General features: G+C 43.7%; 1 protein-coding gene across 2 annotated transcripts; it reads right to left on the bottom strand.

Annotated features, from left to right (window-relative positions):
* Positions 1-160: 160 nt before the first annotated feature.
* On the bottom strand, positions 161-23,881 carry Hmgcr (3-hydroxy-3-methylglutaryl-CoA reductase). Of its 2 annotated transcripts, XR_009382024.1 has the most exons (21): positions 23,278-23,643; positions 19,204-19,391; positions 18,685-18,796; positions 18,347-18,434; positions 17,295-17,379; positions 15,865-15,970; positions 12,544-12,650; positions 12,318-12,434; positions 11,594-11,754; positions 11,246-11,493; positions 10,958-11,133; positions 8,723-8,917; positions 7,900-8,058; positions 7,605-7,762; positions 6,681-6,786; positions 4,218-4,388; positions 3,653-3,793; positions 3,409-3,567; positions 2,490-2,644; positions 1,911-2,084; positions 161-524 (listed from the first exon to the last, which is right to left on the bottom strand). XR_009382024.1 is itself a non-coding variant. In XM_059276274.1 (20 exons), exons 2-20 carry the CDS (start codon positions 19,366-19,368, stop codon positions 2,030-2,032), a joined length of 2,664 nt encoding a protein of 887 aa, XP_059132257.1. In that variant the 5' UTR covers positions 19,369-19,391; positions 23,750-23,881; the 3' UTR covers positions 1,946-2,029. The 2 variants fall into 2 exon arrangements, 1 of the variants encoding a protein (XP_059132257.1); XM_059276274.1 differs by lacking the exons at positions 161-524; positions 23,278-23,643 and adding an exon at positions 23,750-23,881 and having other exon boundaries at positions 1,946-2,084.
* Between the last annotated feature and the right edge of the window lie 870 nt (positions 23,882-24,751).

Below are 24,751 nucleotides of genomic sequence, written 5' to 3'. Positions count from 1 at the left end.
CACTGGCCAGCATTAATGCTGCCAAGTTACAAAGTGTCATGGAGAGAGATGATCGGATGGTCTCAGCAGAGGACAGGCTACCATTCTGCCAGAATTTGCTAACTTCTGTGCCTTGGCCTTAGGGTTAATCCTCGATTTTAAAAAAAGCCACTGTTTACACTTTGTCAATGTTAACTTCCTTTCATAATTTACTCAATTGGAAAAAGTATTCTATAACAAAATGTATACAATTTAGTAATTGTACAAAACAGGAATTTAGCAAGATGACATTGGTTACAGTCACCAGCATGAACACTCAATGCTTTTCACTGCCACTTCCATGAAAAGCTCAGGTAAATAAAATGTTACTGGCTAAAAAGTCACAAGAGGAGCAATTTGAAACTTCACATACAACAGCAAAGTTAATCTTCCACAATAATACTGACACATGATCACTAAGAGGCTCCCATGATGCCGCTGTACTCTTGGAATGTCTGGTTTCAGAGTCCATCTTCTACACGAGATGTCAGCTTCCCAAGACCGAACTTGAAGCATTAGATAGAATACAAAATAAGGAGCTCTTTATTATTATTTATACAAAACCAGTACATTAAAAAAAAATTAAGATTCAACAACTCTGCTGACCCCCTGAGGAAGCTAAGAGCTTTTATGGGTCCATCAAAGGAGCCCGTAAATAATTCAGTCACCAAGCTCCTGGCCACAGGAACAAGGCACACAGCTCCAGGGCCATTCGTGTGGCTCCGTCATTGGCTCTGCAAGCTGACTTTCCCTTCATTAGGCTTGGCAAAGCAAGCCAGGGTTTCCTGGACAACGCTAAAGAGCACTGTCTTCTCTGGCCCAAGGTAGAGTATTTTATCAGTGTAACGTTGAGTTCTTTTATTTCTTTTTTTTTTTTTTTTTTTTTTTGGTTTTTCGAGACAGGGTTTCTCTGTGTAGCTTTGCGCCTTTCCTGGAACTCACTTGGTAGCCCAGGCTGGCCTTGAACTCACAGAGATCCGCCTGGCTCTGCCTCCCGAGTGCTGGGATTAAAGGCGTGCGCCACCACCGCCCGGCTGAGTTCTTTTATTTCTTAAAACACTTTCAATAAACTCCTAGCATAAGACACTTTATTACAACATATACAGATTTGATAGTTTACCCCAAAAATCTAGAATTCAGCTAAATAAGTTAAAATGTCTCTAAGGAAAGTTGGCTTAGAGAAATGGTCGTTTTCTTTAAAACTGTGTTCCCACACTCTAGAGTTCTGACTTGTCTGTCCCCTTGTCTAACACCAAGGGCTCTGCTATCTTTAGTGCAAAGCGTGGCACTTTCCTAAAGCCTGACGCTAAGACATGCAGTAGCCCAGCTGGCAAAAATCTGGACAAGGCCTCTCTGAACCAAGACCTGCAGAGATAAATGCAGCGACTGTTTCTTCATCGAGAACCATTTCGCACTGCTTAGCACAATGTTCTGTAGTTTGAGAATAAAAGTTAACTCTTCCTATGAAGAAGTAGGTCCCCTTCTGAAGAATAATGTTGTTTACCCCCAAAAATCAATAGACCAGCACCAAATGAATTATTAGTTTACAAAAAATAAACTTAGATTGCAAAGTTCTACAACTCAGACTAAATAAATATAAAATCAGAAGTTCTATCAGCTACAGTATAATTTAAAACTCCATTTTTAACCCACTGGGAGAAGGCCAGTCTCACACTGATCACCATGAACTCCATCATTTCATCAAACACCGTTTCCAGCTTGTGGCGGCTTTCAGAAACGAGCTGCAGATCACATCCGTGGTGCTCAGAGCATAAATCCACGTGAGATCTTTCCAGAACACAGCATGGAAAGGACCACACTGTTTCCAGATCTGAGGAGTCTCTGTAAAGGACCTCAGATGTCTCTGAAAGAGCCAGAAACCAGGCAGGCACCTCACTGATCACGTCCATTCATCTTCCACAAGACACTGCATTGAGATTTTTAATTCACAGATTTCATGTTAGTCCTTGAGAACCCAATGCCCGGGTTTAGTTCGGTACTGTCAGGGTGCTCAGGCTGCCTTCTTGGTGCACGTTCCTTGCAGATCTTGTAAATTTATCTTCGATCTGTGTCAGAAAAGATGAAATAGTAATACAGAAAATGTCAGCAGTGAAAAATTGGGAGTTGAGGGTGTGTGCGTGCGTGCGTGTGTGTGTGTGTGGGGGGCAGAAGACAACACTGGATGCTTTTCCTTAGGCGACACCCACCCTTTATTTTGAGACAAGGCCTGAACTTGCCAAGCAGGCTGGGCTCGCTGCTCAGTGAGCCCACAGGATCTGCCTCTCTACCTGCTCAGAGGTTGCATTTTAAGCTCATGCCACTAAACCTGGTCTATTTTTTGTTTGTTTGTTTGTTTGTTTTTAATCTGAATTCTAGGGCTTGGACTCAAATCGTCCAAACATTTCAGTAGTGTTTCCCAGACCAGGACTGTAAAACTTGAATTTGGGAAAATTTCATATTCGAAGTCTTACCTGTTGTGAACCATGTGACTTCTGACAAGATGTCCTGCTGCCAATGCTGCCATCAAGGACAACTCCCCAGCCATCACAGTACCACACACAATTCGGGCAAGCTGCCGTGCATGTTCTCCAGGATTGTCTTTGCACGCTCCTTGAACACCGAGCATCTGTGATAAGACCAACACAGAAGATTACCACAAGGCATCAGAGGAGAACTAGACTCCACTACAAGTGGTAGGTAGAGGTCAGGTTAGACAGCTAGGACTGACATAGCATGTAACTAATGTCCACAAAGCTAACTGGCACCATGCACTTACCTGCTTAATTAATCTCATGATTTATTAGACACATGCACCTAAACCATATATATGTATGCATGCATGCATGCATGCGTGCGTGCGTGTGTGCGTGTGTGCATGCGTGTCTGTGTGTGTGTGCTTAAACCCCTAAACATATCTGGACACACTAGGTTAGACTGGGAGAAAGCAAGGACAAAGAAGATCAGCGAAAATAGAGTCGAGTGATGTGGTGTGTCCGGTAGACACATGTGTCCCTGGTGTGATGGTTAAACTTGGTCATCAACTTGACACACCTAGGAAGAGGGAACCTCAAGTGATAAACTGCCTCCAGAAGTCTGGCCTGTGGGCATGCTTGTAGGGTATTTTCTTGATTGCTAATTGATGAAGGACCCAGCCCACATAAAAGAACGACAGCTGAATGAGAGGCTAGGAACAAGCCAATGAGCAGGGTTCCTCCATGGTCTCTACTGCCTCAAAGGTTCCTGCCCTAACCCCTCAGTAAGGAAGTTCTACCTAGATGTCTAAGTTGAAATAAACCCTGTCTTTCCCAAGTTTGTTTTAGTCGGTAAGAAACAGAAAAGAAAGCAGAACAACGGGGAGTCCGAGCTAGGCCCGAGAGCACTGCTGTGTACCTGCAGACAAGCTTGCTGAGGTAGGAGGTTGGTCCCACCACCCACGGTTCCGATCTCTATAGATGGCATGGTGCAGCTGATATACAAGTCTTCATTCGTGGGACCACTTGCTTCCATTAAAGTAATGCAGTTTGAACTACCCACATTCTGTGCTGCATCCTGCAAGGGGACAAGGAAAAATACATCACAGTTCTTTCCCTTACAACAAGAGAGCAGAAAGCAAAGTAGGGACCGGCAGGCTCACCTGGCCACATGCAATGTAGATAGCAGTGACGATGTTTGCTGCGTGGGCGTTATAGCCTCCTATGCTCCCGGCCATGGCAGAACCCACCAGGTTCTTGTTAATGTTTACGTCAATCATCGCTTCCGTAGTCGTCTTTAATACCTAGACCACAGTGGGCAAATTTGACATACTCCCCCAGGAGAATCAAGCAAGACATACTCATATCTACCTCTCTGTACCTCTAGGAAGCAAGGATGTAGATGTGGCCCCATTTAACTGTCCCAAGAATGCTACAAGCAGATGGGCATGAAAAATAAAACCATTTTAACGGAAAGCACAACCCTACAAATGTAATCTTAATAAAGATGTTAGTATTCTCTTAATTTTTTATTATTTTAAAATTTTTCTTTCAGCCACAGCTAGCTCAGACCTCACTATGTAACCCACACTGGCCTCATACTTGCAGAGATCCCTCTGCCTCTGACTCCCTAGAGCTGGGATTATAGTTGTGGGCCACCACACCTGGCCCCAACCCAACTAAAGATACTAGACTTTAAAGCGGGCTAACTACTCATCCATCACGTACCTCCCTCACCACCTTGGCTGGAATGACAGCTTCACACACGACTGTCTTCCCTCTCCCTTCGATCCAGTTTATGGCGGCAGGTTTCTTGTCGGTGCAGTAGTTACCACTGACTGCCAGAATCTGCATTTCAGGGAAGAACTCTTGAAGCTTCAGAAGTGCCTTCTCTGTGCCCTAGGAAGAAGCGAAAACAAAATGTGGGACGGATTCACCATTCTGACCACCTTAACTAATTCTAAATGCAGCCGTTCAGTACATCCAAGTTATCATGTAGCTCATGTCCAGAACTCTCTTGATCTGATAAAGCTAATGCTCCACAGCCTGTTGAAACAATGACCCAGCTCCTGCCCCTGCTAACCCCACACCATTCTACCAGTGTCCACAAACTTAATGACTCTGGCTAACTCAGGTAAGTGGGACCATTATAGTAACATTTTGTAACTGGTGATTTCACTTTGAAAAATGTTCTATTAACGTGTCTCTTACTCATCTATGCATTACCCAATCAACACTGAGGCTACTTCTGCCTATTGGCTAGTATGAATAACGCTACTATGAACATGAGTGTACAAACATCTCTGGAGACTGTGCTTTCAACTCCAGAAGTAGAATTGGGAGATGACACAGCAATTCTATTTTCAAGCTGTTGAGTATTTAAAACCTCATTGAGAATTTAAAAAGCTTGGACATTTATGATTTTCTTCTTTCTGAATAATCTTTATAAACAAAATCTGTAACCTGACTAGATGATTTAATATTTTCTATTTGTCACTGGTAAAGAGTTATCAGCAAAATTAAATAAAAAAATCTCTCAGGAAACAGAATGAGCGGATTATACAAGCAAACCAGATATATTCAATATCTTAAAGTGTTTCTGGGAAGGATGATACATGCCTGTGATCCCAGCAATTAGAGTCAGTATCTTTTTTTTTTTTTGGTTTTTCGAGACAGGGTTTCTCTGTGTAGCTTTGCGCCTTTCCTGGGACTCACTTGGTAGTCCAGGCTGGCCTCGAACTCACAGAGATCCGCCTGGCTCTGCCTCCCGAGTGCTGGGATTAAAGGCGTGCGCCACCACCGCCCGGCTGAGTCAGTATCTTAAAGTGTTTCTGAGCAGGATGATACATGCCTGTGATCCCAGCAATAGAGTCAGAGACAGGAAAACTGACCACAAGTTGCAGGTCAGCCTGGCCCATATAAGCGCTCCAAGTCAGCCAGAGCTACAGTGAGACCCTGTCTCTCACTCTCACTCTCTCTCTCTCTCTCTCTCTCTCTCTCTCTCTCTCTCTCTCTCTCTCTCTCTCTCTCACACACACACACACACACACACACAAAAGGGGGGAGGGGAGGGGAGAAGTATCTAGAAAAGGTCAGTTGCAAGATTTGGGGATAAAGCTCTTTTGGGGTGGCTGGGGCATGCTCAGAACTGATCTGGGGCTCCACACACCAACCTGCACTCTTGCTCAGCACTGAGCTAAACGCCCCTGGTGCTATTCTTATTGGGGAGGGGGTACTGAAAAAGGCTCTGAAGTGTTAACCCCAGACCCCTCCCACCGCTGTGAGTACATTTACAACACAGACAGTGTCCCGCTAAACCAGGGCAGCTAGGCAGACAGCTGGCAGCTGCTCTTCCTGAGGACCGAAGTCCAATTCCCAGCACCCTCTGGGGGCTCACAACTGTATAAAACTCTAGCTCCAGAGGAATCTGATGACCTCTGTGGACACCAGACACACATGTGGTGTACAGACATACGTGCAGACAAGACATCCACACACATTTTAAAAACACCTAATTAAAAAGAAATAGGACCTTCAAGTGTGGCCTTACTCCTTTCCTAGATATTTTCTGGGAATCTCAAAAACAAGACTCAACCCTTTTTTACAGTAAAAATGTCTTATTTTCCCGGCAACCCTGTGATCTAGGGCTTTACTTTAGCTGTGCCCTATCCAATGCATAGGAACTAACCATGATCACACTGGGCCCAAGTCCAAAGCCACCAGAAACAATATGGATAGCTGCTATAAAGACACTTGACTGTGACTGAGACGCCCAGACACGGGGATGTTAACTTTCTTCCTTGCTCCTCTTTTTCTAAATTCTTGTGCTTAAAGTGTTTGTGTTTTTTAAATAAACTCTAACTCTGCTTCAAAAAAATAAAAAAATAAAAAATAAATAAAATACATTTTTTAAAAAAGGCAAATAGAAACACCACCAAACCAAGCTATATCAAACATGTGATTTTTTTAATAAACATGTGAAATAAATGAACTCTTTAAGTATGTAACATATGGACATGGTATATCAATAAAGAACATGGCTGGGTGTGGCAGGACACAATTGTAATCCCAGAACTCAAGAAAGCAGAGGCCCAAGAGTCACCATGAGTTCAAGGACAACCTGGGCCACGCGATGAGTTCCCATGTGCCCATCTGAACCCTTTCATCCACAGTGGATCGATCTCTGCTTACCTTGGAAATCATGTTCATCCCCATGGCGTCCCCCGTCCTGGACTGAAAACGGATGTATAGGTTGCGTCCTGCCATAGTCACATGAAGTTTCTGTAGACGTGCAAATCTGTAAACACAAGGTTTGCATTTTAATCCAAGATGAGAAATTTCATTTTTTATTTTTAACTTTTTTTTATTTTTTGGTTTTTCAAGACAGGGTTTCTCTGTGTAGCCCTGACTGTCCTGGAACTTGCTCTGTAGACCAGGCGGGCCTCAAACTCCGAGATCTGCCTGTCTCTGTCTCCTGAGTGCTGGGATTAAAGGCATGTGTCACCATCGCCTGGCAGGAAATTTTATCTTAAATCTACTTCAGTGTGAAGTATTTTTTCTTTAGCAAATGAAGGATAATCAGCTGATCATTCTCAGACACTGACTAGAAGGTAGACTAACGTCTTAAAACACTTAAGTCCAAGTAAGAGTAAACACATTAGCTTGACCTGCCCAGCAGCTGACATCTACTGATTATGCTTCCGTGTGATTTTAATGGTCTTCATTCAAAGTAAACCTATAACTATACTAACACTCCCATTCTGCCTAGAATCCTTCTCTAGGGCAAAATAACAATCTAATCGGATGTATTAGCCTAGCTTCCATCTTTTCATTTACTATTGCTGCCTGTGAGTGGGACTAAGGAACTGACCTCGGGTCATCAGGCTCACACGGTCAGGGCTTTTTCCTGCTGAGCCATCTCACCAAGCTTTAAGATACCAATTGATTTCTATGAGGTAATTCATCTGAATCAAGGTTCCCCTTAACCAAGAATAGTTATTCCTAAATGAATGGATCCAGGGCAGTGCTACGTTATTGGAAGCGGGCAATAGATCAATGACTAGCTTTAGCTATCACAGAAAACAAGTATAGTCTCCACGCATGCCCAGCACACACCTGCTGGTGCTATCGAAGGCCTCCTTTATCACTTCGAAGCCTTCTGGGGTTTCAAGCCAGGCCTTCACTTCTGCGGAGTCACAAGCACGAGGAAGTCGCACCACTGGGCCTCGGGTCATCCCATCTGCAAGGACCCGGCTGCTGGCACCGCCACCAAGCTAAGCAGAGGATTATGGGAACATTAATCCAGAAAACACTTCAGCCTTTTCCAAAGCTCGTGACCATCCCCCTTGGTCTTGGTCTCCTTACCCTGCCCGCTCGCCTTATTCTTTAAAGCAGACAAACCCCCACTTACACCTATTGCTCTGCAGCCTCTGTTGGTACTGGCCACAAGACAGCCCTCCGTTGTTGCCATTGGAACCTGGTACTCTTTCCCATCCAGGCACAGGGGCCCTGCCACTCCAACAGGGATGGGCATATATCCGATCACATTCTCACAGCAAGCTCCCATCACCTAAGAAACACAGGTGGGCAGCACATGAAAACCCCTGTTATAATGGACAACAGCTCATTTCGTCCCTATCACTAACAATTCTTCACTTAATCCTATAAAATATTCCAACAATATTTTTAATGTATTCTTTAGGTTGTTATGGTGCTGGGGATCAAACCCAGGGCCTCACCAATGTTAGGCAAACATTCTATCACTAAGCTGAACCCACCCCAAATTTCCTCTTTAAAAATATTTAAACTGGCTGGGCAGTGGTGGCTCACGCCTTTAATCCCAGCACTCGGGAGGCAGAGGCGGGTGGATCTCTGTGAGTTCGAGGCCAGCCTGGTCTCCAAAGCGAGTTCCTGGAAAGGCGCAAAGCTACACAGAGAAACCCTGTCTCGAAAACCCCCCCTCCCCCCAAAAAAAATTATACTGGTTGGGTGTGGTGGTGCACGCCTTTAATCCCAACACTCGGGAGGCAGAGGCAGACAGATTTGAGTTCAACGCCAGCCTGGTCTATACAGTGTTCCAAAACAGCCAGGGCTACACAGAGAAACCCTGTCTCGAAAAACAAACAAACAAAAACTTTAAACTGTTGGACTCTTCCAGCAATGGCTATTAAAAAAAAGTAGCAATGGCGGGTCAAGTACAAAGCAAGCCCTCCTTAACCAATCAAATAACATACCAGGGAGTAATTATAATCTCTGTAAGGCAGGTACTGCAGAGAAGAAGGCTCCGGAAGTTTTGTGGAGAGGAGCTGCCGGCGAATAGATACCCCCCGTTCATGAGTCTCCATTAGAGTTTCCAACTTGTAGGCTGGGATGTGCTTGGCATTGACCAACTGGATGATCTCTGCATCACTGAGGAACTTTGCACCTTTCTGAAGAAATGGGAAAGTGGAGGGAGACGCAGGAGAGTCAAGAACTGCAATTCACAAGCCAAAGACAAAAGAGCTGAAAGCCCACATGCAGAGCTGCTTAGATGACAATAATGTATGCATCAACCTTAGGAACACAAATATTCGGCCAGACTCTTCCATTCTCCTCGGAAAAGAACTGTACCCAGAACAAAACCTTGCCCTCAGTCCAGCTCCCCTATCTGCTGTGGGCCTGCCCACACTGTAAATTTACATGCTCATGGACTGATCAATGAAAGCCAATCAATACATATTTGCTACAATAACATAGGCAATATGGACATTACACAGTAGTATTTTTGTGTACAAGCTGTGGCCCTTAATCAGCTGAGGATCCCAACTCTCAAGAGCGCTAAAGACTACACGAACAGTAAAAGGGAAACTCCAAAGGCTTTGGGTTTGTAAAGTGGGAGACGGTTTGAGCAGAAACTGTCAAGAGAGCCAGGGAAACGGCTCGGTGGGTACAGTGCTTGCTATGCAGGCCTGAGGACCTGAGTTCAGATCCCGGCACCCACAGAAAAGCCAGGCACAGTGGCTACATCTGCAACCCCAGCACTGGGCAGGAAGAAGACAGGCAAAAGCTGGGGGCTTGCTGTGCCCAGTTTAGCCAAAATGGCAAGCTCCATGTTCATTCAGTGAGAGACCCTGTCTCACAAATTCGGATGAAGCCAGAAGGTATGGTACCACATGCCTTTAATCCCAGCCCTCAGGAAGCAGAGGCAGGTGGATTTCTGTGAGTCCAGGCCAGCCAGGAATACAGAGTAAAACCTTGTCTCAGAAACAAAAACAAAAAAACAAACAAACAAAAATGGTGGAAAGAGACTGAGGAAGACATTCAGTGTGAATCAACCTTCACTCTGCCCACCCACATAACAAAAAAACATCCAAAGTTTAAGTTTTTATAAAAACTGAACAACAACAAAACCCCATGTTCACAAATACATAAGTGAAAATAAGACAAATGAAAATGAAATACACCCCACATGTACGATCCTGTTAACCCAGCAACGCAATGAGGTCTGGCTACGGGGACACACTTTGGGTTTTGTTCTCAGGTGCTAGTAGGCCTCACACACATGCCAGGCTACATTCCCAGCCTAGGCACTGTGACACAGGTACAACAATCACACCCAGAGTCTAATACACTGCAAGAGACATGTCCATGCTATCTCCTGTGGAACGTACAACAGACTTATGAAAGTACACAAACATGATGGTTGCCAACTGCCAGAAGAAAAGAACGAGATGTTTATCCAAATACTGGTGTCAGATCAGTTACACAGGATGAGTCAGTTCTCCAGGCCTAATGGACGGTAGATGATGAATGTTAGCTTGAGCATGTTAATTATACATAAAGAAGCTACGCATTTGAAATACAACCAATTTCCTCTGTCAATTATATCTTAACAAAGTGAGGGTCGAATGGAACTGTATCTTACCAAACATGAAAAAAAGGGTTTTGAGACAAGGTCTTACTATGTAGCACTAAGCAGACAGGAAAAACATATTCTTTATACAAAGTTAGATGAAGCAGATATGGCTGGAAGTATGAATGGACATATATAAACATGGAGGCAGAACACGCTCAAAGCTCCAGGAGGAAAAGCTAGCTCCCCAGGGAGATTAAAAAGCACAAAACAAAGCTTTGCTCTAGGAAGCACAGCCCATGGTCCTACACAGACGCAGGTACAAAAGCTGCTCATCTCTATGAGCAACAGTAACACACTACACAGTTTTGATTCTGGAACCAGAAAATCTCAGCCCCTGCTTCTAACTTTACAGTTTCCTCAATGGCAAATATCTTGGGGCTATTACTAAAGCCTCTTGTGCCTGGGCTGCTCATCTCACAGATGGAGGAAATGCCCCCAAAGGCTGTAGGAGAGAAATCCAGTTGTTGATAAGCCACGTAACACAGTGACTACAAGCCGGTGGGCCCCGGCATTACTAGTTTTTACTTCCTTTGATTAAAAACAGACAAAAACAAAAACAACCCCCCATCCTCACCTCGGCACTCTCCAGGATCTGCAGACACTCCTCATTAGGCCGAGGCTTGCTGGGGAGTTCAATTTCAGGCTCCTGTGTCTCCAGGGCCAGCGGAGGGCTGGCTCCAGAGGCTCCAAGCACAAACGTAGCTCTGCTTGCAGTCTCAGCTTCCGCCACTAGGGGTTTTATAACCTCAACTGTGTGAGAGGCAAAAGGACATCTCAAAACCCTGTAAGCACTTCCAAATGAACTCAGCTTCAGGGTCCATCCTCGGACAGGGGAACCGAAATGAAGAGAGCAGGAAAGTACCTTTTCTATCCTGGTTTGTTCCCAGCTCCTCCTCCACTGACGAAAGCTTCTGGTTCCTTCTCACAAGCAGAGGCTCACGTCTGCAACAGTTGTCTTGGGCTTTCTTTGGGGTCACGACAGGAGATGTAATAGGATTTTTTAATGAGAGTGTTGACTCTGTCTCTGCTTGTTCAAAGAAAATGTACTTGACAGCCAACAGGAAAGCTAAACTCAGGGTAATCACTTGTTCGATGTCCATGCTGATCATCCTGAATGAAAGCAGATTAGCATGTCAGTTCAGAAATATAAACATCTCAGCACAACCTTTTAAGAGTGCAGAGTACTGTGGCTTTCATTCAGTCAACTTACTTGGAGAGATAAAACTGCCAGAGAGAAACACTTGGTTCAATTCTCTTGGACACATCTTCATCCAGTCCCAAAGAGACCTTAGAATGTTCTGTTGTGCTATTCTGAGGGGAGGGATCAGCTATCCAGCGACTGTGAGCGTGAACGAGAACCAAGCCTAAAGACTGAAGGAACACATTTTCAATTGTGCATCCTCTGCTTTCTCATCCCTCCCAAGTCCACAACCAGACACTACCTTCCTACCTTCCTTGGCCCCACCTCATTATGACAAGAAAGCCCCCAGTTTGTTAGGTGACTAATAAAAGCAGTGTTCCTATCACGGTTCAAACATTCCAAAGCACAGGCTTTCAAAGACAGAGGAACTTGCAAGATCTATGTAGGGGAGGGAGAATAACAGAGACCAGAAGGCCCGAGGGGCACAGTGGCATACACCTGGGATGGCCACACTCAAGAGGCTGAGGCATGACGGTTTCAAGTCTGAAGCCAACCTTGGAAGGCAGCCCTGGCTATCTAGTGCGGTCCTGTCTCAATACAACACACTAAAGTCCCAGAACGTCAAAGAACCAAAGAACAGATTCTGAGAGAAGAGAGGGCACTGGAATGTCACTGAAAGGGCCGAATGCTATATACACAAGACAGGAGCTAAAAACACAAACAAGAGTCCCCAAGAACCCAAAGCATAAGAAACACTGAAACCACGGATCCTGGTAAAGAAAAACGCCATTACCATAATCATCTTGACCCTTTGGGTTACAGGGTTTGGCTTATTCTCTTCTTCTTCCAAAACTCGGGCAAAATGGCTGAGCTGCCAAATTGGACGACCCTCTCGGCTCTCCCGAGAAAGCTACAAAGTAAGTCAGCATTGCATTAGAGGTACGCAGGTGATTCAGGGGAGGTAACAGAATGGGAAGAGTACTCTTCTAAACCAGTGCCGCCAGGAAAACCATTCTCACCTCTAGGACCAGGGACACACAAGCTGGGAAAAAGGTCATGAACACGAAGTAGTTGGCAAGCACAGACATGCAGCCAAAGCAGCACATGATTTCCAGCTGCCGCACCCCTGGTTAGAGAAAAGGAAATACAGAGCCGGTAAAGGGTGGGTTTCTAACATGCCATCTCTCTCAAAGACTCTTCCTACAGGCAGACAAACCCGGGCAAGTCTTACCACATTAGGTCCTTTGCCACCTACTAGAAATTAGCAACTCGATGATGCTAAGACTTTAAGAACAGCAGTTACGGAAACTCTTAGTCCCTCAAGGACACAGACCTTGACTTCTTCCATGTCCCCAACATTACAATGCTAGTGCTTGATACATCTGGAAAACAAATGTGCTTCTAATTCTTTTACAAAATGCTATCACTGGCTGAGACAAGAAGCTAGAGGCCCAGCTACTCTACAGCTACCCTCCAATCTACACTGCTCACCTAGACTCACTTATTGTCACAAAAGCAATTCACCTCTGTATCCAGGGCAATTTGTCAAAGAATCTATCAATAAGCAGTTATGCCTTTCTGACATAGTATCTAAGTGAACAGTCCTTGCATACCACTAAGTTTGAATTCCATAAAACCTCTATAGTGCCTACTGATGTTCTTACAGTTTTGTTTCATTGACCTGCCTGAAAATGATACAATCAGTGCAAAATGTAAAAAAATCAAGATTAAAAATTAACAAACATTTCACCACAAAATGTTTCAGAGGTGATCTGGTAATGTCAAATAGAAGGTACCAAAACTGTAGAGGCCAGAAGAGAAATTAAGATCACCAACTCCTACTCTTTAACTCAAATCAAAATAAAAAACTGCACTAAATATAAATTAAGAAACAGCCGGGCGGTGGTGGTGCACACCTTTAATCCCAGCACTCAGGAGGCAGAGCCAGGCAGATCTCTGTGAGTTTGAAGCCAGCCTGGGCTACCAAGTGAGTTCCAGGAAAAGGCACAAAGCTACAGAGAGAAACCCTGTCTCGAAAAACCAAAAAAAGAAAAAGAAAAAAAAGAAAAAGAAATTAAGAAACAATTCCCCTTTTTAATAAAAAAAAAAAAAAAACCAAGTCAGAAAAGGCAATAAATATAAAAACTCAAAGTATATTTTATTTCTTAAATAGGAGGTCATCTGAACAAAAGCATACATTGTACGTTTTTAATTTTACGTTATTTACTCTCATAACCATGGGCATTTGAGAAACCACAATCATAATAATAAAACCAATCTATACTTTAAACAGCAGGTGAATGGAATATTTTCACACTCAAAGACCACTCAAACCATACTTAACCAATGTTTACCAAATTAATCATCAGCTTTTTTTCCCCTAAATTCATATTGTCATCATTCTTCCTTACTGTCCCAAGAGGTCTTTCTGCCACTTTGGTACTACACGAGGAGACAGCACCAGTCCCAAGACTTCTAAAAGCTGTGGCCTGAGTGTGTGCGTGCATTAGATCCTCCCATGTGCAAAGTACACACTACCACTGAGCTACACCCAGCCCAACCTTTTCTTTTGTACTGACTTTTTCAGAGTCACTCCCAGGACAGGGTTATAGCTCAGCGGTAGAATGTGTCCAAAGCATGCACAAGCTTCTGGTTAAGCCCCAACACTGTAAAAAGGGTGGTGGCAGTGGAGTGGCTTCCTAATCTTAAGCCACATCCCAAATGTCCTCAGTGGTCTGTGCAACTACACATCCAGTTCTTTTCTTCACTTCTCTAACCACTTCAAGACAAGGCATCAACCCCACTGCTTTCCACATCCGATTTCGATAACCAGTTGCCTTTGTTTCAAGGCCTGTATTTTCCTGCTCCATCTTCAACATCTCACACACTCTTCTGCTTGAAGAAAATCAGGTAACTGTTTTCACCTGGTCAACATTTGATTTCATTTTAGTAGTGGTGACATAATGGTATCTTCATTAAAACTCAAAATTAAACCTTTCAGAAGGTAATTTTTTAAAGTGTGTGTGAGATTATGGGAGCACATGTGTCACAGGGCATGCTCCAAGGTCAGGGGAAAATATCCGCTGTCTGTCCTTGTGTAAGTGACAGTCTCTTTGAGGTCCACAGGCTAGCTGGACCTTGAACTGGAAATACTCCCACCCCACAGGAGCACCGAGACGGCAGCCGTATGCTGTCATGGTTTCCAGAGACCCCAACTCGGGTTCTCATTCCTGCACAGCATGTGCTTCACCCTGAGTCGCCTCCCTAGCTTCCAAAACATGAATTTAAACCATACAATATATATATATATATATGCTATTGAGTGAACCACTGAGCTCTATCCCCAGCAGTAGGCATGTAAATTTTAAAACGATTTAAAAAGTACATGGTTTTTCTTTCTTGAATAAAAACCTTTGTTGAACAGCAGAATATCTGTTATTACTATTAGAAATGTAAAGAAATATTATATATTTAATAAAAGAATGAATACAAGACAACCAAATATTACCCAAATGTTAGCTACGTAGGGGCTGGAGTGGTAGACTGCCCAACAGCTAATGGTGACTTCTGCTCTTGGAGAGGACCTGAGCTTGGTTCCCAGCACCCATGTCAGACAGCTCACAGCCACCTCTAACTCCAGTTCCAAGGGACACGGATGGGAACACGGGGACACACACACACACAGACACACAGACACACACACACACACACGTATGGTTTTCATGAGAAAGCCATAAAATCTAGTCTAATGACCAGGAAACTTCATAATAGCAAAAGATATATTTATTCTGATAAATTTCCATACCAGACCATAACTTTTATTGTATGTAATGGAGTACTATTTGATATCAGTATTAATTCTCTAGTATTCAGTTAAGGATGAGGAAGCATGTTGAGGCTGGTGCTGCAGACATGCTAAGATTTAGTATCTAATTAAACCTTCCCAACCACCTGATTAGATGACCCTAATTCAGATCTAGACTCTTGCAACCTCCAACGTGACAATTAAAATAAAGGAACCAAGTTACTAATTTCGTCTAGGCAACAGAAAGGGATTTCCAGAGCAGCCTTGGAATGCTGTTGTAGTTATAAACCAATAGCAGAACCCAGAACACCACAAAGTGGAACACAGAGAGAAGACAGTGAAAGTAGAAAACATCAGTATCCTGCTACTACACTTCTACCACACACACAGGCCCATATACCCTCACACTAGTAATAGTTACAGTTCAAGGCCTTTACAAGTCGGAATTTAAGAACAAACAACGTAAATCCAAGACCTTCTCTTTCCCCTTTAGTGACTTACTTAATTGTAAGTGTATTAGAAACTGTTTACAAACCTGACATGGTGCCAACTCCAATTACAAGACATTCCACAAGAGCATCAAGGGTGAATGTGGGACCCAGAACTGCCATTCCACGAGCTATATTTTCCCTTACTTCATCCTACAGTACAGACCAAACACATTAATGGTTGTAAAGTACAAGTTAACCCTTTAAAATGCTAGAGAGCAAGCATCTTATGTCCTACATTAAACTTATTTTACTACTTAAAGAACAATGGGATAAGATAGGATGCGTTCAAGGGGCAAAATGGGGCAGTAATACAATTCAACAACAACAACAACAAAAAGACCTAGTAGGACCCTGCTTTCCTTCCCACGGGTGACAGATTTCTAAGGAATGGTCCTGTGAGGTGGTAGGTTAATCCCACCACTTAAATTTTATCTAATTAAACCCTTTAACATTTTATATTCTGGCTCCCACTGACAGAAGCTTAGTTGAAATTTCTTTGAGGTCACATTAGTACAGTAAAACCTAGATAATTTTCTTATCAAAATGTTCAAATGATTATAAACAATATCCAATACATAATCAAGGAGGAATTATGAGCTCCTTCACAGCTTGGGGGAAGGGGTAGCTCAGGACTGAGCACTTGCCAAGCCTGTACAAGGTCCTAGGTTCAACGACTGTCTCTGGAGGAAACTTACAGAAAGCTCTAATCTAAGTAGGACACAGCAGTGCATGTCTGCAGTCCCAGCACTCAGCTGACCAAGGCAGGAGATTACTATAATTCAGGAGAAACTGAGATACACAGAGTCTGTCTCAGAATAAAGAGTATTGATACAAGGTTGTTAAAACATGATGAAACTTAAGATGGGAAACGTTAATTTGAGGGGCTTAGAAACATGTGATCTGAGACTCTAGTCCATCAGATGTTATAGTTTGGATGTAAACTGTCCCCCCAAGGCTCATGTGTTTGGCCACTTGGTCCCCAGGAGGCGGGGCTTCTTGGGGAGGCTGAGGGTGGAGCCTCATGGAAGGAAGTGGATCACAGAGTGTGGGCCTTGTGCTTCCCCAGCCTGGCCCAACTTCCTGTGTACTCTCTCCTCCTGGACTGCACTGGGCCTCCAGTCCCGCTAACATACCTTCCCCACCACGATCAATTACACCCCTGGGGCCATAAACTAAAGAAACCCTTCTTCCTAACCTGCTCCATGACAGCGATTTGGTCAGAGCAATGAGGAAAGCACCGGAAACACTTCCTCTATTCCTTAAGTGGGTTGACAGGTAGTGTCTATATCCAAGTCACTGCACTGTAATTTCAGAAGACTTTCAAAGGGAAAATGGGAAAGTTGAGTCCTAGAACTCAAGTCTAAAAGCTTGAGAGAACTGTGAAATTCTCAACAATGAAGAAATCTCATTAACTCGTTGTAAGAAAAAACAAAAGTAGAGGAGCACTATCACACTCCAGGCTTCTAATACTCACCTGTGAATTTGAACTTAGGGCAAACTTGGCTAGTGCACTCGCTCTAGAAAGGTCAATCAAAAGCAGGAAAAAGGGCAAAGCTTCACTGGGGAAACAATCAGGACAAGTTCTAGTTAACACGGGGAAAATACGGTTTTACAAAGTTCTTTACAATAACCCTTCCCACACCACATTTTGCACGGCCATGTAGTGCCATACTTTTCTGCTAGGATTCTTTGCAAGCCTCCAAGCTAAGAGATGTGCAAAATGCTTGCTGAAGTTTATTCTGTTTCACTTTTTGAGACAAAGGCTCATGAAGCCCAGGTTGACATCTAACTTCTTATGTAGCTGAAACTGGCCTTGAACCCCTGATCCTCTCCATTCCTTCCCCAAATGCTAGAATTATAGGCACTGCCATTATGCCCAGCTTAACTAAAAACACTTCACAACGTTAAAATGTACATGAACATACAGAGACACCTTTCAATGTTACTCTAGGTTTATTAAGAAATACTTGAATTAACATTGAGAAAAATGTATACAAATAATAGTACTAAAAAAGCTGTATCACCTCTCCCAAAGAGGTTAAAAAAAAAAAGCTTTCAAATAAGCAAACCCACAGCCACCACAATACTCCTGAAATGTACCCCTAGAAGATAATGGTGAACATGAACAAAAAATTGTCTATAAAGATATTAACCACTGTGATATTTATGAAGAAAATCAACTTAATCCAATGCTAGATTAACAAACTACAAAATACTCATATAGAAGAATACTATATCGTCATCACTAATAATTTAACATTAAGGACATGAAAAGATGCAGATGAACTATATCAGGCAAAGAAGACTTAAGATAGCATATATAGTACAACACTCAAAAAATGTCTAAAATAATGGGAAAGACTACGTATCAAATGTTAACAGTTAACACTGGCTAACAGCAAGAGCACATGAGAAATTCCCCATATTTTCTAAACTTTTAAACTTACACCTCGTCTTTGTAACACAGGGAATGAAGGTCCTTAACCTGTATTTTGGAGAAGACACACTTGAGCCTTAAATACTTACTTCAAGCCTGTCAGCTCTTTGTCTAGGAAGTGAATGACAACCGTACTAAAGACAAAACTGGAGAAGATTGTGAACAGGCCAGCGATACCTAAAACGGCAAATTCAACACTCAGAACGCCTTACTACACAAATGCTCGCTAACTCTCAGTCTCATACAACACTGACAGGAACAATACCACTTTCCTTTATATTACTGAGACCTCAAACTTGAGAATATTTACTAAGAAGAATCTGGAAACTACTAAATGTACCCAACACTCTTATCAGCATCATGCACTTAGAAATTTCCACAGCAAATCAAAAGTCTGACAGCATGCAAAAAAGAAAACCAGTATTACCCAAAATATATTTTGACCCAAGTTGACGTAAGTTCTGGAACTGAAAGTAAATGTACAGGATGGCGATGCACCGTGTTATGGTGAGGATGATGATGTCACTGCTCAATACATCCTATTGGCAGAGAGAGAAAGGTTTCAATAAAAAGCAAGAATTTTTATTCTCTGTCACTGGTTTACATATTATCACAAATATAAATGCCAGCATATTACAACCAAATCAAAATAGCCAACATAGCAATCAAAAACTGAATGCAATTTTTAAGTAATCTGTAATTCTTCACAATCATTTTTCCCTGATAGTCCTTACAAAGGGTGTATTTCTGAGTCAACTACACTCACTAGTATTAAAAAAGCATTTTAAGCGCAATCCATACCATGGGATCAGCTGAGACTCTGAGGTAAGCCCACTAGTGAACACTACTCAAAACTCTTTTTGCTTATATGTTCTCTAAAAAGGAGACATTCTTTAGAAATTGTAATGTAATTCACTCTAGTCAAAATCAAATTAATCTCACTAACCTCTTCAAATTTGGGGCACTCATAATTCCAACCACAGATCTTGTTGTTGCCAGTAAACATGTTCATGGACATCATACAGATGGTGAGTGTCACTGTCCCCACAATAACTTCCCAGGGATGGGAGGCCACGAAGAGGCCATGCATACGGAAAAGTCTTGACAACATCGTGGCTACACGGTCCTTGGATCCTGGAAGGGAACACCGCGCATGAACAGTTAGCACACAACTCACTTTCAGGAAAACAAAAGGATGCCGTAAGCCCTGGGTGCAGCATCTTACACAGAGGACTATTTCAGTGTTCCGAATAATTCCGGGAAGTAATTGTAATATTCTATTAAAATGACTCCTGCTACTTCTTCAAACACTTAAATCTTTTATTACCCACTGGCAACCAACTTAGATGCAATTGTTTCTTTAAAAGTAAGTTTCAAGCATAACTCCTTGTAATTATGTGAGCCAAGGGAAATAAAGCAAAAAGCAAACACGAGAGAAACAACCATTCACATTGTCTAGTTACTCAAATAGAAAACCCATAAACACCCTCTTCACCATCCACATGCTTAAACAAAGGTAGCATCAAGGAAGCTGCTTGTTGATTTCTTGCTAGAAATCACGGTGATTTATAAGTAAGACCCTATACCACCATTTCATTCTATAAAACATAAGGCAAGCGGAATGTCACTGGCACAATGTCTAACCAACTTCCCTAAGGTGGCTGTCCCTAGAAGTCTTTTCTGATAGATGCTTCTGTTAGTTAAAAGGGGGCTTGCATTTTGCTAGGATGGCTGCTTTTCTCCCAGCAAACTACAGGGCTAGAAGACCAATTTAAATGTGTTAGATGTGGAAGGCTCCTAAACTTTTACAGCTAGCCAAGACTGAAGAGTCAGTAGAAGTAGATGGCTGGCTAAAATGTGTGTCCATATCATGCAGAAAGACCCAAAAGAGGGAAGACACAGCTCAGGGAAAGGCCCTCTGTTGGACAAAACAAAACAAAACAACTAACAACTCCTTGTCTGACAAGAGGATTCTCAACAAACTAATAGCAAGACAATCTGAGCTAATGGCGACCACTCTTCCCATGTTTGCTGGCCAATTAATAATTCTGACATTCTTATTAGAAGAGTAACCTCACAAGGCCACTAACGCCAACAGAGATACTTGTAAGCTTCATTTCTTACAGAAAAACTAATGAGCACAATGAAGACTATTACCCATAAAAATCAATCACAATTAAGATTTAAAAACTAGGGCCTATGAGATGATTCAGTGGGCAAATGTACTTGCACCTAAGCCTCACTATTCCTCACACCTGCAGGTTGTACTCTGACCTCCACACTCATACCATGGCACACACAAGTGCATACAAACATACACAATTTAATGCAAAAGATGAAAAGAAAACCAACTGAGTCCACCAATGTCAGAAAGAATTCAAACATATTCATTAAGAAAGCCACTCATCTACTGATGAGAGAAAAAACCAACAAATTTGGTAAAAGGCAATAATGTACGGGGTGAGGGTGGGTAAGAAAGAGAGGGGCTTGGCTTTTAAGAATGAAGTCAGTTAGCAAATATTATCTCTACCTAAAACACTCCATTTTCCCCTCTACATTTCAATCATACCAGACATGCCAGTATAACTGATTTTCAAGGTGGTCACAACACATTAATTCAATCATGAAATTAATTTTGTCAATAAGAACAGTTTTAATTAATTAAAACTAGAAAATAACATCAAAGCAGTTTGTGGATAAGACAGGAAGCCTGGATGAGTACTATATAAATTCCTGTATCATGAAATTATTGATGACAGTCCCAGTGGAATGTGTTTCTTACTATGGGTCTCAATTTTGAAAAGGCAGCGATTATTACTAAGGCACAAAGATGTAGCAGGCATTTGTCTGATTATTCGTGTTTTCAGTCTTGCATAATGAGCTTTACCATCTGCCTTTTTAGCATCTTGCACTGATCAATAAATACCTGAAAACCGACAACTACAAAATACTTTTATTCGGGGTCTGGATTTAAAGGATGAAAACTTTAAACATGTCTACTGGCTTTTCTCATATGGTCTCTTTTTAAAATCAGAAACTAAAACACTGCAAACTAGTCTGAAGAAATGGCTTCAAGGTCTGAGAAGGTAAATTAGTTTCAAATCTAAGTCAAAATCACTTCCAGTTCTCCATCCCTCACAACCAAAAGCTTGAATATTCTTCCCTATTATTATTCATCACCATTAAAGTTGATTTTGCGGAATTAAAGTCTGAGTTGCTATCAGGAAGGCCCCAAATTGATTACAAATTAGTAACCCCAAACCTCCAACTTTATTCCATTAGGCATATCAGATTCTTCATGCAGCTGATTTCCTGGAGCACTGTCAATCCTACTTTTCCCTGCTAGGTGTAAATTCCTATTTTTGATATTGGGGGAGGGGGGTAGCTACACAAAATCCTGTGCACCAATCCGAACACAGAGAACCGCACCCACCTGGAAATACAAACTGAACACGTTACCAAGGTGTGTCAGCAGTAACCACAATTATAAACTACCTCCTCTCAGGAGCATCCACCCATTTCTGTGACTATGCGAAGCATTTGCAGGACAGAGAATCCAATGACAAGTGACAGCAGAGGGGCTGTGTGGCAGTTCATAAAAGCTCAGAAAATAGCTTCTGTACTGCACTGCAACAATGCAATAACTTACCTAAAGCAAGCGACCTAAGAGACATATGCCCACTAAGCCAAATAAAGTATACAGCAAACATTTCACAGACTCTTCAAAGATTTGAAATTTTAAAGTTACTGGAATTCTTTTTTTCTTTTCTTTTTTCGAGACAGGGTTTCTCTGTGTAACAGCTCTGGCTGTCCTGGAACTCACTCTGTAGACCACGCTGGACTGGAACGTGTGAAACACCATAGCCTGGCTAAATTTACTGGAATTCTTAAATTCTAATCCTATCCAGGACTAGACCCATTCAGCACTGCCAATTACAGAAAGGATTCTCTGATTCTTCCAGTCCATCCAGCACTCTGCCTGTGTCACACATTCCAATCTTTGATTGTATAGAATCTACACTGACCCCAAATGAATTAATATATATGTCCCTTTGAGGGTAAGACCCCTAACCTATACCGCAGTTACTTTGAATCCCAATCAGATGTAACATTCTGCTTTCTTAACCTACCAACCACCACACAAGATCATCACCACCATCTTGCACTAGAAAACAGGTTCTACACCCAACCTCATTATACATCATCCCTTTGTAAGTCCATCTCCTCATTTTGAAGTTCTCTGACCAAAGCATTAAGTGGAACGGTTGAGAACTACTATTTTGTGAGTTAAAAATAGTCCAATTTCAGATACTAGCAATTTCATATGGGTTTAACGGCACAGATACCAATCCCAGAATATAGCTCGTAGTCTACAAATTAGACAAAAATATAACAGCGTGTGCATATGTGCTACATTCCCCCACAGACTTTTCCTTTTAATAGCTGTGACATCCACACAAGTTTTCATGTTAATCTGATAGTTTATGCACGACTTCTTTCTACTTTCTACTATTCACGTACTAATTTCCATGTCTGCTTTCTGACAAATGTATCGAATTCTAGAAAGGCACTACAACAAAGCAAGCCCACAAAATGCAGTCCAACCTCACAGTATATCCAAGTCTTTGCCCTAAATTAAAAAATAAATCCAAAGTAAGCAGACAAATATATTCCCTACTTTGTGAGATGCTCTAATTGTACATAAAGACTTAATGGTAAAGCCCAGAAACAAACGTTTCCTACGGTTTTACAGGACCTAGCCCGAAAAGGCACATCCTCAAGCAAGGAAATATCCCATATGATTACTCCAGATGGAATACATTAACCTCCTCCTATCTCAGAAGTCTATTGTTTAACTTGAGAACCTCGAAGGTCCCGTTTTCCTCATTCAAACCAAATAATTCCAAAAGGGGTGCAAAGGTAAGGACATCAGCATCCACGAGCCTACGCCCCTTAGGAGAAAGACAAGACCGACAGGCAGACCGACAGACTTTGGAGGGCTAGCTTTGCCTGCACTGACCTCGCATCCTCCCAGCCCAGTAAGAGGGGCATAAGCTGCCGTGCCCACGCGGATCTCGGCTCTGGGTCAATCTGCAGCCTACATCGGGCCTTTCTCCATCACTTTAAAGAGAGGTCCAGCCGCAAGGCAACGCCCGGGCGTGAACACTTGTCTCCTAGGGCTCCATGAACATCCGCTCCCGCTGTCTCCCCAGCCTGCCTGACACTCGTTCTACCCGGATGCCCGTGACCGCCCGGTCAGCAGCACATCGCCCTCGGGACTGGACCCACGGACGCCGGGCTGCTGCACCGGCCCTCGGGCCTCGCCGGCCCACGGGGTCGCCCAGGCCACCGCCCGGCCTCCGGGACGTCTCCTCGCGGCCCGTTCGGTCCGTCCACAGGCGCCTCGTGGGCCCTGGCGGAGCGCCGAGACCCGCCGCCCGCCAGCCCCGCGGCCACTGCCGGGGCCGGTCCCCAGGGTCGGCCCCGCTCACCTCCGGATCTCAATGGAGGGCACCGAGCCGGCCCAGCCGCCGTCTCCAGCCAACGGAGCCTCGGGCGGAAGGAACTGCGCTGACGCACGCTCCGGGGCCGCCAGCCGGCCGCCAATAAGGAAGGATCGTCCGATCGCCTAGCCAATCGGCGGGCGGCTGCTCAGCCTGACGGCCTACGTCACGAACGGTCGCCTTAACAACCGCCCACGGCTCGCACCCGGGCGGAGAACGGGCACCGCACCATCTCTCACCACGGCCGAGCCAACCAATAGCCGGTCGAGTCCCAGCATCGCCGCCTTCCTATTGGCTCCTGAGCCGTGGGGGGCGGGGGGGAGGACGCCCCGCCCGCCACCGCCCGCGCGGCCCCGGCGGCAGGGGGATCCCGCGGGTGGAGTGCCCCGGCCTCGGAATCTGACCTGCCGGGGGTGTCAGAGCTGGAGCGTGGGGATGATCGCGGGGCCAGGTGGAGAAGGAAAAGCCCAGTTAGTTAGTACAGAGATCTGCAAGAAGTAATAGAGCTCTGGGGGGTGGGGGGAATAAATAAATAAAACGTGAGGGGTGGTGGGATGGCTCAGAGGGTGGAAGCGCTTCTCTCCCAAACCTATCGATCCAAGTTCAATCCCCAATACCCACGTAACAGTGGAAGGGGAAAAAAAAATCACTACGAAAGTTATCCTCATGGATATGTATGGATCTGCATCCCTATGGCATGTATGGTCCCTCATTAAAAAAATAAATAAATAAAAGTGAAACGTGGCATCCAGGCACTACCCCCCACCGCACCCCCCTGTGACTTACCCATCATCTCCAGGGGCTCTGGCTATCTAGGTCTCCTGTCGCACACTCTGGATTCTTGCTGAAGCGTCCCTCTCCTGGGTCCTCTCTGAATTCCCTCTGCCCTCCTGGCTGCAGGCCTTTATCATCTCTCACCGAAAACTGCAATAACCTATCCGAACTGGTCTTCCCACTCTTAGGCGCTTACATCTCCCAGCGCTTCTGGCG

Source organism: Peromyscus eremicus, chromosome 11 (genome assembly GCF_949786415.1).
Source record: "Peromyscus eremicus chromosome 11, PerEre_H2_v1, whole genome shotgun sequence".
Taxonomy (NCBI): Eukaryota; Metazoa; Chordata; class Mammalia; order Rodentia; family Cricetidae; genus Peromyscus; species Peromyscus eremicus.
The sequence above is the reverse complement of the archived record's forward strand: the minus strand, read 5'-3'. Positions and strand labels throughout refer to the sequence as shown.

Bases quoted from the DNA above. Each gene is read 5' to 3' on its own strand.
- Hmgcr (XM_059276274.1), bottom strand. From the start codon at position 19,368: ATGTTGTCAAGACTTTTCCGTATGCATGGCCTCTTCGTGGCCTCCCAT. The intron at 4,389-6,680 runs GTAAGCAGAGAT...GCTTCTTCCTAG, and splicing joins GGATGAACATGATTTCCAAG to GGCACAGAGAAGGCACTTCT. The intron at 3,568-3,652 runs GTGAGCCTGCCG...GTCCCCTTGCAG, and splicing joins TCTACATTGCATGTGGCCAG to GATGCAGCACAGAATGTGGG.